Here is a 17,963-nt window from a genome sequence, read left to right as displayed (position 1 = left end):
GGTTAGCTAAAGTGCTGCGTCATAAAGGGGCGTGGCCCTCACACTGACTCCTCCCACACTGAGCGTGAACAGCTGGGACGCCGTCACATAAACCCATCATTAGCCACACTATAGGCTAGCATCACTAGCATCAGCGCTCAACAGGCGGCATGTTTTCTAAACGTGACCCCCAGGGGGCGTCGAAGCGTCTCATTGAATATTAAAATCAAACTCAACCGACAGGAAAGAACGCACCGCAGGAAACACCCCCACCTGACAGAAGTTCCTCTCCACACCAGCAGGTGGCAGCAGGCAGAACGGTGCAGCTCCGCCTCCAACAGCCAAGGTGGCGCCACACCGGAAACGTTGACGTCTTTACACATCAGGAGTCTCCCAGGAGCCCTGCTAACACGGCTAGCCCTGCTTAGCATCAGGATTAGCTTCACCTACCGCTACGTTAGCACAGCGCAGAACCACCGATGCGTTTGGCCCTCGGCTACAGGGGGATACCCAGCCCTACCCAGAATGCAACACGCCGGGCTCACCGCTCTGAGCTCGGTCCGAAAGAAAACAGCTGCAGGGCGTGGTCTCAGGAGGCGTGGTCTCATCTCCAGAGGTGTGGTCTCCGGAGGCGTGGTCTTCAGAGGCGTGGTCTCCAGAGGCGTGGTCCCCAGAGGCGTGGTCTCATCTCCAGAGGCGTGGTCCCCAGAGGCGTGGTCTCATCTCCAGAGGCGTGGTCCCCAGAGGTGTGGTCTCCAGAGGCCTGGTCTCATCTCCAGAGGCGTGGTCCCCAGAGGTGTGGTCTCCGGAGGCGTGGTCTCCAGAGGTGTGGTCTCCGGAGGCGTGGTCTCATCTCCAGAGGCATGGTCCCCAGAGGTGTGGTCTCCGGAGGCGTGGTCTCCAGAGGTGTGGTCCCCAGAGGCGTGGTCCCCAGAGGTGTGGTCCCCAGAGGCGTGGTCCCCAGAGGTGTGGTCCCCAGAGGTGTGGTCCCCAGAGGCGTGGTCCCCAGAGGTGTGGTCTCAAGAGGTGTGGTCTCCAGAGGTGTGGTCTCCAGAAGCCTGGTCTCATCTCCAGAGGCGTGGTCTCCAGAGGTGTGGTCTCCAGAGGCTTGGTCTCAGGGGGCGTGGTCTATAGAGGTGTTGTCACAGGAGGCAGGGTCTCCGGAGGCGTGGTCTCAGGGGGCGGGTCCCTCACACACTGGTCAGTGCCAGAGCGTGGGGGGGGGTTGGCACAGCTGAAACCTTTAGAACTGACAGCCACTTCCTGTCTGCTGTAGACTACATCATTACACCGTGTTATGAGTGTGTGTGTGTGTGTGTGTGATAAATAAATTGGAACTGAGGCAAACGGAACTTAAATCACTCCTGTAGAATCTAATTCCAGCACTCGTTGCCATGGTAACGGGTGCTGGCGTCGCTGTGACACTGACACACTGGACCGGCCCACTGGGATCATGACTGACACGTGACAACAGGGCGCTAGCTGCTAGCCACGCCCTGGTTAGCAACAAAGGCTGCATTCCATTCTGGTTCACCTGGACCAACGACACAGGACCGCCTCCCCGGATGGAGGTGACCCCCCCCCGGATGGAGGCGACCCCCCCAGACCCGCAGACGGAGACCTAAACGTCAACGCCTCTCCTGATTGGTCACTTCTGCTGCGTGGAACCCTTCGGGTTCAGGGTTCTCTGAAATCAAACCCACCGGGACCCCCATGAGCCCCTTTAGCCCTTGACTCACCAACAGACCCCCATGAGCCCCTTTGACCCTTGACTCACCAACGGACCCCCATGAGCCCCTTTGACCCTTGATTCACCACCGGACCCCATGAGCCCCTTTGACCCTTGACTCACCAACAGACCCCCATGAGCCCCTTTGACCCTTGATTCACCACCGGACCCCCATGAGCCCCTTTGACCCTTGACTCACCACCGGACCCCCATGAGCCCCTTTGACCCTTGACTCACCACCGGACCCCCATGAGCCCCTTTGACCCTTGACTCACCACCGGACCCCCATGAGCCCCTTTGACCCTTGACTCACCACCGGACCCCCATGAGCCCCTTTGACCCTTGACTCACCACTGGACTGGAACTGAACCAAGAAGGATCCAGACCTGCTGTCACACCGGCTGGGATTAAACCAAAACCACACGTCAGCGCTGGCAGGACTACAGCTGCTGGACTGGATGGACTGACAGACAAAACAACACCTGGTTCTGTCTCAGTCTGGGTCCACCAGGTGTTCTGGTCCGACCCGACTGCCTTGGATCGGTGACTAACGGGAACTCTAGACCTCCACGAAACCAAGACTATAGGAAACGTAACAGATTCAGACCTCAATGAAAAACGCTGTATCTAGAACGCCTCGGCTCCACAGCAGGTCCACAGCGGGTCCACAGTGGATCCACAGGTCCATAGCGGGGCCATGTAGGGCCCACTAACACCAGCACCCGCCCCAAGGCCAGCTGGGCCTCGTCACACAGCGGTAAGACCTCTAGTCCTGGACGTGGGTCAGGACTCGGACTATGTGGCACCTCTAAGCTGCCTTAACTCCCACACAGGAACTGGAATGACTGGTTCTGACTCGTCATGGACTCCCCAGGATAGAGTGAGCGAGAGAAATTTACTTCATGTTTAGGTCGCATCCCGGCAGAATCTTCTGGATCTCCAGGACTTCAGGGTCTGGTGGGAGCAGCCGGCTCTCCAGGACCACTGTCCTGAGCAGGCATCGCTGTGCTCCAGACCCCGCCCACCATTAACTCCACCCGACTGGTCGTGTCACCAGCAGGGCGACGGTTGGGACCCGGGCGTCTGAGAGCACAGAGGACGAGACTACGGCCCCAGAGGCAAACACTTAGGGCCCGGACGGTTCTGAGGACCTGACTGGAGCTCCACCAGAGCTGTAGGTGTGACGAGGGCTCGTCTAGCAGGACCATCAGAGCATCCGACCACAGCCGCCCTCTACGCCCACCAGGCAGCGCTGTGGTCATGTTCTGGTGGACCGGCTCGGCGAGACCTCCTGACCCGTTTCATCTCCACTAGACGGACGAGGAGCCGCTTTGTGGTTCCTCATCAGGTTTGGATCAATTTTTTTTGCCAAGGTTTGATTTAGTTCAAGCCTAGTTTGTTTCCTTCCAAATATAAATAAAGAAAAACGTGTTGGAACCAATAAATGACATAAAATACTCCATTTTAGTCAAACGTGGCCGGTACCGGGGGCTGGTACCGAGCCCGGTTCTGCACAACTGCAAAAACAATGGAAATAAGAGCCAAAGTTTAAATTCTGAAAGGCACAGTACAGAAACAAATGATCTTCCGTTGTTTGTTTGTTTGTTTGTTTGTTTGTGATGGAGTAAACAGCGTCAGCAGGCTGCTGTCTGACGTCCGTCTGGGTTCTCTGGAGGTTCTCAAAAAGGAACGTCTGCTGGTGGCGCCTCCAATCGGTCCGGCGCCTCTGTTTACAATGTTAGACACGGTCATCAAGACGGGATGAAATGTTAGGGACATGGGTACTGGACTAGGGTACTGGACCATGTATTGGATTGGGGTACTTACTGGGGTACTGTGGTAGGGTACTGGACCGGGTACTGTGTCAGGGTACTGGACCGGGGTACCTGACTGGGGTACTGGACCGAGCTACTGGACCAGGGTACTGGACCAGGTGCTGCACCAGGCAGTGGACCGGGGCACTGGACCAACATACTGGAGCGGGGTACTGGACCGGTATACCGGACAAGGGTACAGGTCTGGGGTTCTGGGCAGGGGTACCAGTCAGTGGTACCGGACTAGGTACCGGACCAAGATATTGTGTTTCAGTACCGGACCGGGGTACCGGACAAGGGTACTGGACTGGGATACTGGACCTGCATACCGAACAAGGGTACTGGACTGGGGTACTAGGCAGAGGTACTAGATTGTGGTACCGGACCAGGAACTGGTGCCGGGTTCTTGACTGGGGTACTGTGTTAAGGTACTGGACCAGAGTGCTTGACAGGGATACTGGGCTGGCGTCCTAGACAAGGGTACTGGACTGGGGACCTGAACTGGGGTACTGGGCAGGGGTACCAGACTAAGGTACCGTGTTGGGGTACTGGACCGGGTTACCAGACTGCGGTCCAGGTACTTGTGTGGGGCTCCTGACTGGGGTACTGTGTTAGGGTACTGGACCAGAGTACTGGGCTGGCGTACCGGACAAGGGTACTGGACTGGGGAACTGGACAGAGTTCAGATGCAGACAAGAACACCTCGTAGCAAACATTGAAAGAGAAGAAAGGTCTATTCACTCAGGGGGGGGACCGCTGAGGCGGTCCACCCGATCCACAGAACCACAGACGCTACCAGCTACACGTGACGGGTGCTGGGGGGGGTGCTGTACACGACCCAGTGGGATGTCGTCTGAGGGGGGCGGGTGGGTGCTGTACACAAGCCAGTGGTACGTCGTCTGGGGGGGTTGGAGATGACAGAACCAGAAGGTGTCAGGAGGAACAGAACCACCACAGGATGGGGGGGTCTCTAAACGAGGATAAATAGTTCAGAACATGCACACGGTTCCTGGTAATGGAGCGGAGGGAGGACAGAAGAGATGTGGGGGGGCAGCAGGACCTAGTTGCCCCACCAGTCCACTTGAGAGTGGGAGTAGCTGCCCCCATAGCTGTCACTGGTGTAGAAGCTGCCAAAGCCTGGAATGGGGGCACAGGGGTCAAGGTTAGACAGGGTTCCTTAGGTCCACCAACCCCCCCACAGAACACAGTGTCAGACAGGGTTCTCAGTCTGGACCAGGCTGGACCTCTGGACCAGTTTAAACCCATCTGGACCAGTTTAAACCCATCTGGACCAGTCAGACCCAGTGTGGACCAATCAGAACCAGTCGGGACCTCTAAAAAAGTCCAGTCTGGACCAGTCCAAACTGGTCTGAACCACTGACTGGACCGCTCATATTCAGCCTCAGAACCTCACCTCCTCCGAAGCCTCGGGTTCCTCCGTGTCCCGCCTGGCTCCGCCCCCCTCGCCCCCCGAAGCCCCCGGCGCTGCCCCCTGCAGCCGTCTGGCGGTAGTCCCGCGCCCCAAAGCCGCCGGCAAACCTGTGGGGGAGATGGAGGGTGAGGAACCCAGGAGCAGCCGCAGGACTCGGCCCCCACCGGAGCACAGACCTCTTGGAGCGCCCCCTGCTGCTGCTCTTGTGCTGGTGCTCGTAGGCCAGGCTCTCCAGCCAGGACGGCACTTCCTGTTTGGCCTCCACCAGGATGTCCAGCAGGTCCTTGGTGATGTTCCCGTTCTTGTCGTTGAAGAACGAGGTGGCCAGACCTACGGTAGGAGGAACCAATTCAGCACACGCAAAGGGGCTTCTGATTGGTTTCCATGATAACAGGCGTGCTCGGCCCGCCCGAACGCCTCACCCAGGTTCCCCACGCGTCCGGTGCGTCCAATCCGGTGGACGTACTCCTCAATGTCGCTGGGCAGGTCAAAGTTGATGACGTGCTTCACGTTGGAGATGTCCAGTCCCCGCGCCGCCACCTGGAGGGGGGAAGCACGACACATCAGGAGCCCCTCCCACTCACCCTGCTCCCCATGCGACAGACAACGGGATTTCTACTGACCGCCGTGGCTACCAGGATGGGACACTTCCCGGACCGGAACTGGCTCAGCGCCTCCTCCCGGTCCCTCTGGGAGCGGTCGCCATGGATACTGGTGCAGGCGTAGCCCTCCCGGTACAGGAAGTCCTCCAGCGCGTCCGCGCCCTTCTTGGTCTCCACGAACACCAGAGTCAGCGAGTCTTTACCTGCAGAACAGAGAGCCAATGAGGTGAGGGCTGACGAGGACGGCCAATAGGTGAGCACTGAGGACAGCCAATCAGGTGATCAGACTGAGGACAGCCAATCAGGTGATCAGACTGAGGACAGCCAATCAGGTGATCACACTGAGGACAGCCAATCAGGTGATCAGACTGAGGACAGCCAATCAGGTGATCAGACTGAGGACAGCCAATCAGGTGATCAGACTGAGGACAGCCAATCAGGTGATCAGACTGAGGACAGCCAATCAGGTGATCACACTGAGGACAGCCAATCAGGTGATCAGACTGAGGACAGCCAATCAGGTGATCACACTGAGGACAGCCAATCAGGTGATCAGACTGAGGACAGCCAATCAGGTGATGGGGTGTGAACACTGCTAACAGGCCGTGTCACCCTTCGACCCTGTGGTCCTACCAGCAGCCGTATCTGATCACATGACACCAAACACAACGGGGGTGGGGTGGGAGGGGCATACGGCTCAGTGTCATGAAGGGCACGCAAACAACATCATCACCGTTACCATGACAACATGCTGCACAAGAACCACCTGAACTGAAAACATACAAGCATGTTGGATGAGGCGCCGCACACGGGACCAAAGGAACCAAAAGAACTGAGAGAACGTTCCAGAAACACGATGAGGGGACATGGGGGCCAGCTGAGGACCCACATGCTGGTTCCAGCTGAGGACCCACATGCTGGTTCCAGCTGAGGACCCACATGCTGGTTCCAGCTGAGGACCTACCAGGCTTGTCCAGACCGTCTCCTGCACCGTCTTGAACCTCACTGGGGACGACTTGAGACAAAACCACCAGCAGGTTAGAGGCAGGACACACTGTGTGTGTGTGTGTGTGTGTGTGTGTGTGTGTGTGTGTGTGTGTGTGTGTGTGTGTGTGTGTGTGTGTGTGTGTGTGTTCAGACATTAATCTGCACTAGAACCTTTAAATCCAGCTGAGGTTGTGTTCTTCACACGTTAAACACCTGACTCCTGCTGGTGGGAGGAGCTACAGCACAACTCCAGGGACGCGCGAGGAACAGAACCCACCCCGCATGAACAGGGTTCCACACATGACACACGCGTGACCGACCCTCTGCTGGCCTGGACCTGAACCTGATGGAGGTGCTCGAGTGGACTCGGGTTCGGGTCCCTGAGTGGGTGTGGTCTGACACTCACCTGTGGCACTGAGCAGGTCCAACAGGAAGGACCTCTTGTCGCTCTCCTCCACCCACACCACCTTCTGAGTGATGTTCTCTGAGGTGGAACCCACTCTGCCCACCGCCAGGAAGATGTACTCCTCCAGGAAGTCTCTGGCCAGGATCTGAGGGCGGAGTCAAACACATGTCTGGGTTTCTGTTTCCTGTTTTTGTTTACTTTGTTCACTTTGACAATAACAACACTGAACCCATCAGGAGGTCATCAGGAGGTCGTTTTCAACTGGAGCCAACAGCTGAGTGTAGTCTTTAAATCAGCATGTAAGTAGTAACAGTGTTAGGGTTATTAGTATTATTATTACTATTATTATTATCACTATTATTATTCCTATTATTATTATTACTATTATTACTATCATTATTATTACTATTACTATTATTATTATTACTATCATTATTATTACTATTATTACTATTATCACTATCATTATTATTATTATTATTATTATTCCTATTATTATTATTCCTATTATTACTATCATTACTATTACTATTATTACTATCATTATTATTACTATTATTACTATAATCACTATCATTATTATTACTATTACTACTATAATCACTATCATTATTATTACTATTATTACTATTATTATTACTATTATTATTATTATTACTATAATCACTATCATTATTATTACTATTACTATTATTACTATAATCACTATCATTATTATTACTATTACTATTATTACTATAATCACTATCATTATTATTACTATTATTATTATTATTACTATAATCACTATCATTATTATCACTATTATTATTATTACTATAATCACTATCATTATTATTACTATTATTATTATTACTATAATCACTATCATTATTATTACTATTACTATTATTACTATTATTACTATCATTATTATTACTATTATTATTACTATTATTATTACTACTATTATCACTATCATTATTATTACTATTATTCTTACTATTATTATTATTATTATTCAGTTTTTTTTCTTCTCTCCAGACGTGTTATTACAACAGATTTTACTTTCATCAGTGTTGAGACATCAGCAGCATCACCCGAAAAGAAAAAAAAGGGTTGACGGGTAGAAGACATTGGCTTGTGAGATTATTATTCATTCATTCATTCATCTTCATGTAGCGCTGCTGTATCCGCCGTAGCGGGTCAAGGGGAGCTGGAGCCTATCCCAGCTGGCACAGGGTGTGAGGCGGGGGACACTCCGGGCACGACGCCAGTGCACCGCGGAGCCACACACAAAGACATACAAACACACACACTCACTCCTACGGGCAATTTGGGACCGGCCAATCAACCTGAAGCGCATGTTTTTGGAGGTGGGAGGAAGCCGGAGAACCCGGAGAGAACCCCCCCAGACACGGGGAGAACATGAGAACTCCACACAGAGCGGGACTCGAACCCAGAACCGCCGTGTTGTGAGGTGGCAGCGCTAACCACTGTGCCACCCATGATTATTATTATTATTATTATTATTATTATTATTACTATTACTACTTCTTCTTCTCCTTTTGGGGGTCTCTTCAGGGGTCTTCACAGCCAATCAGTGTCCTCTAGGCCTCCTGCCTGGCAGTTCAGAACTCAGCATCCTTCTACCAATATATTCACTATCTCTCCTCTGGACATGTCCAAACCATCTCAGTCTGGCCTCTCTGACTTTATCTCCAGAACCTCTAACATGTGCTGTCCCTCTGATGGACTCATTCCTGATCCTATCCTTCCTGGTCACTCCCAGAGAGAACCTCAGCATCTTCATCTCTGCTACCTCCAGCTCTGTCTCCTGTCTTTTCCTCAGTGACACTGTCTCTAGACCAAACAACATCGCTGGTCTCACCACAGTTTTGTACACCTTTCCTTTCATTTTAGCTGAAACTCTTCTATCACACATCACACCTGACACTTTCCTCCACCCGTTCCATCCTGCCTGGACACGCTTCTTCACCTCTTTTCCACACTCTCCATTGCTCTGGACTGTTGACCCTAAGTACTTCAAACCCTCCACCTTCTTGATCTCTTCTCCCTGTAACCTCACTCTTCCACTTGGGTTCCTCTCATTCACACACATGTACTCTGTCTTACTGCGGCTAACCTTCATTCCTCTCCTTTCCAGGACAAACCTCCACCTCTCTAGCTTCTCCTCCACCTGTTCCCTGCTCTCACTGCAGATCACAATGTCATCTGCAAACATCATAGTCCATGGAGATTCCTGTCTAACCTTGTCTGTCAGCCTGTCCAACAGTCACCTCTTCTAGTCTTTGTTCCCTCTCATTTTCTACGTTCATCAACTCTTCAAAGTACTCTTTCCATCTTCCCATCACACTACTGGCACCTGTCAATAGACTTCCATCCCTATCCTTAATCACCCTAACCTGCTGCACGTCCTTCCCATCTCTGTCTCTCTGTCTTGCCAACCGGTATAGATCAGTCTCTCCCTCCTTACTGTCCAACCTAGCATACAAGTTATCATAAGCTTCTTGTTTGGCCTTTGCTACCTCTACCTTCACCTTACGCTGCATCTCCCTGTACTCCTGTCTACTCTCCTCAGTCCTCTCAGTGTCCCACTTCTTCTTAGCTAACCTCTTTCTCTGTATACACTCCTGTACCTCCTCATTCCACCACCAAGTCTCCTTATCTACTTTCCTTCCAGGTGACACACCAAGTACTCTCCTACCTGTCTCCCTGATCACATTAGCTGTAGTTGTCCAGTCATCTGGAAGCACCTCCTGACCACCCAGAGCCTGTCTTAACTCCTTCCTAAAAGTCATGCAACACTCTTCTTTATTACTATTATTACTGTTGTTATTACTGTTATTATTATTATTACTATCATCATCATTAGTACTACCTGGATCTCTTTGGGGAAGGTGGCGCTGAACATCATGGTGTGTCGAAGGCCTTTGTGGGGCATGGTGTCCTGCTCCACGATGCGTCGGATCTGAGGTTCGAATCCCATGTCCAACATGCGGTCGGCCTCGTCCAGGACCAGGTAGCTGCAGGGCGACAGGAAGCAGGCGTTAGCGTCTGACAGGAAGCAGGCGTTAGCGTGGGACCGCGTCTTACTTGCAGTAGTCCAGACCGATCTTGCCCCGCTCCATCATGTCCACCAGCCTCCCGGGCGTGGCCACCAGCAGGTGGCAGCCTTTCTCCAGGTCCCGGATCTGCTGGCCAATGTCCGCCCCCCCGTAGACGACACAGGGACGCACTCTGGACCGGTAGGAGAACTGGAGACACACAGGCTGCTGGTGAACCGTCCTGTGTGTGTGTGTGTGTGTGTGTGTGTGTGTGTGTGTGTGTGTGTGTGTGTGTGTGTGTGTGTGTGTGTGTGTGTACCTTCCTGGCTTCGTCATAGATCTGCAGCGCCAGCTCGCGGGTCGGAGCCAGCACCAGGGAGATGGGGAACTGCTTACGACGGCCAAACTTCCCGTTCTCCTGGAAGAAAAACACAATCAGCACAATGTGGACAATAACAACAACACCACAACAACAACACAACAACAATAAACAACACAACAACAACTACAAAAATACCAAAACAACACCAAAACAACAACAAACAACAACAAACAAAAAACCCACAACAACAAAAAAACAACAATGAACAAAAAAGAAACAACACAACGACAAACCAACAGCAAAACAAAAACACAACAACAACAACAACAGAACCCTAAACCCAGCGTCCTGGGGGGGTACTGGGTGGGGCCCCGCCCCTCACCTGTCCGGAGGCCTTGGCGGCGTTCAGAGCTTCTCCCGGCCCCTCGGTGTAGATCTGGCTCAGGATGGGCAGCAGGAACGCTGCCGTCTTCCCAGAACCTGAACCAAACATCACGTTACTGCAGCAGCTGGACCCCCCAGACGGCCAGCTGGGGTCTAGGTTAGGGTTTAGGGTTCAGGGCTCAGGGTTAGGGGTCACGTTTAGGGTTAGGGTTCAGGGTTAGGGGTCAGGTTTAGGGTTAGAGGTCAGGTTTAGGGTTAGGAGTCAGGTTTAGGGTTAGGAGTCAGGTTTAGGGTTAGGAGTCAGGTTCAGGGTTAGAGGTCAGGTTTAGGGTTTGAGGTCAGGTTTAGGGTTAGGGGTCAGGTTTAGGGTTAAGGTTTAGGGGTCAGGGTTAGGGTTAAGGCTTAGGGGTCAGATTTAGGGTTTGGGGTCAAATTCAGGGTTAGGAGTCAGGTTCAGGGTTAGAGGTCAGGTTAAGGAGTTAAGTTTAGGGTTAGGAGTCAGGTTTAGGGTTAGAGGTCAGGTTAAGGAGTTAAGTTTAGGGTTAGGAGTCAGGTTTAGGGTTAGAGGTCAGGTTTAGGGTTAAGGGTTAGGGTCAGGTTTAGGGTCAAATTCAGGGTTAGGAGTCAGGTTTAGGGTTAGAGGTCAGGTTTAGGGTTAAGGGTTAGGGGTCAGGTTTAGGGTTAGGGGTCAGGTTTAGGGTTAAGGGTTAGGGTTAGGGTTTGAGGTCAGGTTTAGGGTTTGGGGTCAAGTTCAGGGTTAGGAGTCAGGTTTACGGTTAAGGGTTAAGGTCGGGGTTAGGGTTGGCGTGTTGGTCCTACCGGTCTGAGCACACGCCATCAGGTCACGCTTGGCCTTGACGATGGGGATGGCGTACTTCTGGACGGGCGTGGGCCGGGTGTAGCGACTCAGAGCGATGTTCCCCATGATGATCTCCCCCAGGTCCACGTCCTGGAACTGGAGCACACACACCCTCGTGAAAACGGCTCACACATCTGGGGTCACACACACACACACACACACACCAGCAGCTTACACTCTCGATGTGGTGGGGGCAGTTCTGACCAGTTGCCTCCACAGGAATGTCGTCGTACTTCTCAAAGTTGATCCCCGTGTTACTGCCAGAGAACAGCTCACTGGGGGGAGAGAGTGTGTGTTAGGTGTGTGTGTGTGTAAGGTGTGTGTGTGTGTGTGTGTAAGGTGTGTGTTAGGGCTGTGTGTTAGGTGTGTGTGTGTGTTAGGTGTGTGTGTGTGTGTTAGGTGTGTGTGTGTGTTAGGTGTGTGTGTGTGTGTTAGGTGTGTGTGTGTGTGTTAGGTGTGTGTGTGTGTTAGGTGTGTGTGTGTGTTAGGTGTGTGTGTGTGTTAGTTAGGTGTGTGTGTGTGTTAGGTGTGTGTGTGTGTTAGGTGTGTGTGTGTGTGTGTTAGGTGTGTGTGTGTGTTAGGTGTGTGTGTGTTAGGTGTGTGTGTTAGGTGTGTGTGTGTGTGTGTGTGTTAGGTGTGTGTGTGTGTTAGGTGTGTGTGTGTGTGTGTTAGGTGTGTGTGTGTTAGGTGTGTGTGTGTTAGGTGTGTGTGTGTGTTAGGTGTGTGTGTGTGTGTGTGTTAGGTGTGTGTGTGTGTGTGTGTGTTAGGTGTGTGTGTGTGTGTGTTAGGTGTGTGTGTGTGTGTTTGTGTGTGTGTGTTAGGTGTGTGTGTGTGTGTTAGGTGTGTGTGTGTTAGGTGTGTGTGTGTGTTAGGTGTGTGTGTGTGTGTGTTAGGTGTGTGTGTGTGTGTTAGGTGTGTGTGTGTGTTAGGTGTGTGTGTGTGTGTGTTAGGTGTGTGTGTGTGTGTTAGGTGTGTGTGTGTGTGTTAGGTGTGTGTGTGTGTGTGTGTGTGTTTGTGTGTGTGTGTGTGTGTGTGTGTGTTAGGTGTGTGTGTGTGTGTTAGGTGTGTGTGTTAGGTGTGTGTGTGTTTGTGTGTTAGGTGTGTGTGTGTGTTAGGTGTGTGTGTGTGTTAGGTGTGTGTGTGTGTGTTAGGTGTGTGTGTGTGTTAGGTGTGTGTGTTAGGTGTGTGTGTGTGTGTGTTAGGTGTGTGTGTGTGTGTTAGGTGTGTGTGTGTGTGTGTTAGGTGTGTGTGTGTGTGTTTGGTGTGTGTGTGTGTGTGTGTGTGTGTGTGTTAGGTGTGTGTGTGTGTTTGTGTGTGTGTGTGTGTGTTAGGTGTGTGTGTGTGTTAGGTGTGTGTGTGTTAGGTGTGTGTGTCAGAATCTCTTCTGAACACCCCCCAGTGACCTCCTGCTGACTCACTGCTCCAGCCGTTCGTTCCGGGGGGTGGGTTTGGACCAGTCCCCCTCCTCTCTGGCCTCTTCCACCCAGCGGGTGTTCCCTCCTCCTCCCCCGAAGCCCCCGTGGTCGAACCTGCAGCCCAAAGACACGTGAGTGGAGGCGCGGCTCCTGCCCCGGGGCAGATAGCAGCCCCAGGGACCCACTGGGTCAGCTGACCTTAGAGGCCAAAGGTGGCCGACCCCCGGCTGCCCTTTGGCCGACCCCCGGCTGACCTCCTCACCTGCCCCGGTTGGCGCTGCCTCTGTCGTTGAAGAACGCCGACTTCCCCCGGTTGTTACCAAAGCTGCTGTAGGCGTCCTTCGCCGTGTTCCAGCCGCTGACGTCTGATTGGACAGTGGACACACACACACACACACACACACACACACACACACACACACACACACACACACACACACACATCAACACCACATTTACTCCTGCAGGGACGCACCAACACTGAGGACTGGAGGACAGACGAGGGTCAGACTCTAAATGTGCTGTGGTCCAACAGACGTCCACAGCCGTCCAGACGTCCTCAGACGTCCTCAGACGTCCTCAGACGTCCACAGACGTCCACAGACGTCCTCAGACGTCCACAGACGTCCTCAGACGTCCTCAGACGTCCTCCTCTCCTCTGAGGGACGGCGGTCTCCTCACCGTGTGGACTGTTGTTTTTTCTGTGCACCAATCAAACGGCTGGATCTGATGGGCGTGTCTGCCCATCAGGTGTGTGATTTGGTGAAGCTGTGTGTAACGTCATTCGTTCATTAGTTTATGCTTCCTGTCTATGGGGGCGGGGCTCCAGCACCCTGGCCCGACCAATCAGGCGTGACCCACCTTTGTTTTCATAGCCAGCGAACCCCATTGGCTGGACAGGATTGATGGGGTTGAAGGATCCACCCCTGTTGCCACGGTAGCCTCCCCCGACTCCGACTCCGCCCCGGCCCCGTTCCATGCGAGGGGGGCCGCGGTTGAAGGAGCCGCCGGCGGTCATACGGTTGTCATGGTAACCGTTAACAAAGTTATTGCGGCCCCCGTCCCAACCATCTGCATGGGGAGAAAGCAGGAGAGCTGGGGGCGCGTCTCAAACAGATGTGAACAGCAAGCAGTGAAAGGACCCCCCACCCCAATGCATCATGGGAATCTGTTTTTGTTATAAAGTCATAAAGTTAAAATTTTAAAATTGGTTTTGGATTTCAATCCCGACTATGGCCCAAGCTGGTAACCACGGTAACCATCCTGATAATCATGGTCAACATGGTTACCATGGTGACCACGACGTTTAGTTCCATCTGGTTATAGCCCACCTGAGACATGGCCACGCCCACTGACACAGACACCTTAAAACGGGGTCGGACAGGTCGGACAGGTCGGACAGGTCGGACAGGTCGGACAGGTAGGACAGGTAGGACAGGTCGGACAGGTAGGACAGGTCGGACAGGTAGGACAGGTCGGACAGGTCGGACAGGTAGGACAGGTCGGACAGGTCGGACAGGTAGGACAGGTAGGACAGGTCGGACAGGTAGGACAGGTCGGACAGGTAGGACAGGTCGGACAGGTCGGACAGGTAGGACAGGTCGGACAGGTCGGACAGGTAGGACAGGTCGGACAGGTCGGACAGGTCGGACAGGTAGGACAGGTCGGACAGGTCGGACAGGTAGGACAGGTCGGACAGGTCGGACAGGTCGGACAGGTAGGACAGGTAGGACAGGTAGGACAGGTCGGACAGGTAGGACAGGTCGGACAGGTCGGACAGGTAGGACAGGTAGGACTCACAGGTGGCTGCAGGCCCGATGGCGTACGCCCCCTGTCGACCTGCGGCGAAGGCGTTTCCTACTGGACAGGAGGACAGAGGTTCAGAACCGACGGCCTACTGGTAGGACTAACAGCTCTAAGGGGGGGTTTTGTCCCACCCACAGATCAGTCTGATCAACATGGAGAACACACACACACACACACACACACACACACACACACACACACACACACACACACACACACACACACACACTCGAGCTACACTCGCTAGGACACACCGGTAGGGTCTTGGTTCTACACACCGTTTTTGGACGCGTCTTTGTTCCGTAGGTGGGGGGGGATGTAGCGCCCTGTGGACAGAGAGGGACAAGCATGAGACACACACACACACACACACACACACACACACACACACACACACACACACACACACACACACACACACACACACACACACACACAGGGTTGTCCGAGTGGATAAACATCAAAGCTGCTTACTGTTCAGCCCCCCCGCTGGTCCATCAGCGACGCTCAGGTCCAGGACCGCGAGCTGGGGGGGGAGAAACAGTGAGACATGGCGGAGAACACGACACCGCGACCCATGAGACCCCTGAGAACACGACAACAACCCAACCCACGAGACACGCAGGAGAACACGACCACACCCCAACCCACGAGACACACAGCAGAAAACGACAACACCCCAACCCACGGGACACGCAGCAGAACACGACAACACCACAACCCACGAGACACGCAGCAGAACATTACTGCACCCCAACCCACGAGACACGCAGGAGAACATGACCACACCCCAACCCACGAGACATGCAGCAGAACATTACTGCACCCCAACCCACGAGACACGCAGGAGAACACGACCACACCCCAACCCACGAGACATGCAGCAGAACATTACTGCACCCCAACCCACGAGACACACAGCAGAAAACGACAACACCCCAACCCACGGGACACGCAGCAGAACATTACCACACCCCAACCCACGAGACACGCAGGAGAACACGACCACACCCCAACCCACGAGGCACGCAGCAGAACATTACCACACTCCAACCCACGAGACACACAGCAGAAAACGACAACACCCCAACCCACGGGACACGCAGCAGAACACGACAACACCACAACCCACGAGACACGCAGCAGAACATTACTGCACCCCAACCCACGAGACACGCAGCAGAACATTACTGCACCCCAACCTACGAGACACGCAGCAGAACATTAATGCACCCCAACCCACGAGACACGCAGCAGAACATTAATGCACCCCAACCCACGAGACACGCAGCAGAACATTACTGCACCCCAGCCCACGAGACACGCAGCAGAACATTACCACACCCCAACCCACGAGACACGCAGCAGAACATTACCACACCCCAACCCACGAGACACGCAGCAGAACATTAATGCACCCCAACCCACGAGACACGCAGCAGAACATTACCGCACCCCAGCCCACGAGACACGCAGCAGAACATTACCACACCCCAACCCACGAGACACGCAGCAGAACATTAATGCACCCCAACCCACGAGACACGCAGCAGAACATTAATGCACCCCAACCCACGAGACACGCAGCAGAACACCACGCTGTCAGGACACTTCAGTAAACAAGTCCACTCTGTGACGTCACACCCCACGCAGGGCTCCCAGCAGGATGCTGTCCACACTGCTAATGGGGGGTGTGGGGTTGTACATGAACGCGCATCTTGCCCCCCGCGCGTCTCCACGGGTCACGGCTGCTGCTTGCGGCCCGCCCCGTGACCCGGTCTGCGACCCCCGCCGGGAACACGCAGTCCTCTGCGGCCCGAGGCGGACACGGCGCTGTGACGCAGGAGAAAAGCGCGTCCCCCCCGCGGGACGCAGCGGAACTGCACACTGCGCGTGTTTTCTGGATCCCCTTTAAACCCGGTAAACCCGGTAAACCCCGCAGCACCGGCGCTCCGGTCCCGCTGCGGGGTTTACCGGGTTTACCGGGTTTACCGGCGCTCCTCCGGTGTTTTTACCGGATGGAGCCGCCGCGGAGATAGCGGCGCTAGGGTGCGTTTCATGTGGGCACCGGGGCAGGCCGCCCGACCCGCCGCGGAGCTACTGACCGTCCACCTGTCCGTCACGACGGACGGTCACCGGTTACCGGATGGTCTGCGACGTGACGTCACCGTGAATGTACCGGTTTCATCAGGTCCGGTGATGCCGGCGCGGCGCCACCGCCGCCACGGGACGCCCCGGTGCCGGATTGGAGCGCACCCCGCTCCAGCTCCAGGTAGCATCCCGCTAGCGGGGCTGCTGGCCGTGGGGTGCCCCCCGGGGCCCCCCGGTGCCCCCCGCTGCCGGGGGCCTCACCTGCTGCTCCAGACCGTGAACGCCCTCGACGGCCACATGACTCATCACGAGGGGGAACGGAGGGAAAATGTTGTCGCCGGAAAAAGACCCCTTTGTCTGCCGGTGGTGCAACGTCAGCGTCTCCGGTGCGGCTCGCGGCTCCCGGTGCGGGTCGATCGGTCATCGGCGTGACGTCACACGGTATGAGAACACCGGGGAGGTGAACGCGACGGTCACGGCTCGTGCTTTAGCTCGTCGGTGGAGACTCAGCTGATGTCGGCCGGTCGTTCCGCTGGAGCCCCGGTGATGCCGTCACGGAACCGAACACCAAAACATCCGCCCCGCCAAAGTAAAGGTCGCCGCGCCGCGGACGAGTGCAGCGTGGACGCGCCTGACCGGAGCCCCCCCCCCACCCGCAGCTCCGCGGCTACACGGAGCCCTCAGAGGAGACCCCGCGACCCGCTGTAGCTCTGTGTGCATTTGTGATGCTGTTCAAGGTAACGAGGGATGCTGTGTCAGCTCTTAATAACAGCAACAATGATGGTAATAATGATTATTATTATTATTATTATTACTATTAATACTATTAATACTATTATTATTGTTATTATTAATATTATTATTATTGTTATTGTTATTATTATTAATACTATTATTATTATTATTGTTATTATTAATATTATTATTGTTGTTGTTATTATTATTATTATTATTACTATTATTATTATTATTATTATGATAAGGATAAAAAAGAGAAAAGTCTTCATAGTTTAGAGGACCTTCAATCAAAGTAATTTCCATCTTTCAAAAGTCAGACAGTTAATCTGAAAGGACGCTTCCGGTTCGTTGC

General features: G+C 53.7%; 1 protein-coding gene across 4 annotated transcripts; it reads right to left on the bottom strand.

The window, feature by feature from the left end:
* Nucleotides 1-788: 788 nt before the first annotated feature.
* Nucleotides 789-17,494, bottom strand: LOC137591390 (ATP-dependent RNA helicase DDX3X-like). Of its 4 annotated transcripts, none has more exons than XM_068309346.1 (19): nucleotides 17,135-17,481; nucleotides 15,257-15,308; nucleotides 15,061-15,108; nucleotides 14,777-14,836; nucleotides 13,838-14,047; nucleotides 13,239-13,341; nucleotides 12,980-13,090; nucleotides 11,737-11,836; nucleotides 11,522-11,657; nucleotides 10,701-10,798; nucleotides 10,316-10,414; nucleotides 10,046-10,206; nucleotides 9,831-9,975; nucleotides 6,950-7,094; nucleotides 5,578-5,759; nucleotides 5,377-5,494; nucleotides 5,131-5,284; nucleotides 4,937-5,061; nucleotides 789-4,659 (listed from the first exon to the last, which is right to left on the bottom strand). In XM_068309346.1, the coding sequence occupies exons 1-19, from the start codon at nucleotides 17,177-17,179 to the stop codon at nucleotides 4,583-4,585; spliced, it is 2,169 nt and encodes a 722-aa protein (XP_068165447.1). In that variant the 5' UTR covers nucleotides 17,180-17,481; the 3' UTR covers nucleotides 789-4,582. The 4 variants fall into 4 exon arrangements, with proteins under 4 accessions (XP_068165447.1, XP_068165448.1, XP_068165449.1 ...); XM_068309347.1 differs by having other exon boundaries at nucleotides 14,777-14,833; XM_068309348.1 differs by lacking the exon at nucleotides 17,135-17,481 and adding an exon at nucleotides 16,962-17,118.
* Between the last annotated feature and the right edge of the window lie 469 nt (nucleotides 17,495-17,963).

The sequence above is a fragment of the Antennarius striatus genome, chromosome 24 (assembly GCF_040054535.1).
Source record: "Antennarius striatus isolate MH-2024 chromosome 24, ASM4005453v1, whole genome shotgun sequence".
NCBI lineage: Eukaryota > Metazoa > Chordata > Actinopteri > Lophiiformes > Antennariidae > Antennarius > Antennarius striatus.
The sequence above is the reverse complement of the archived record's forward strand: the minus strand, read 5'-3'. Positions and strand labels throughout refer to the sequence as shown.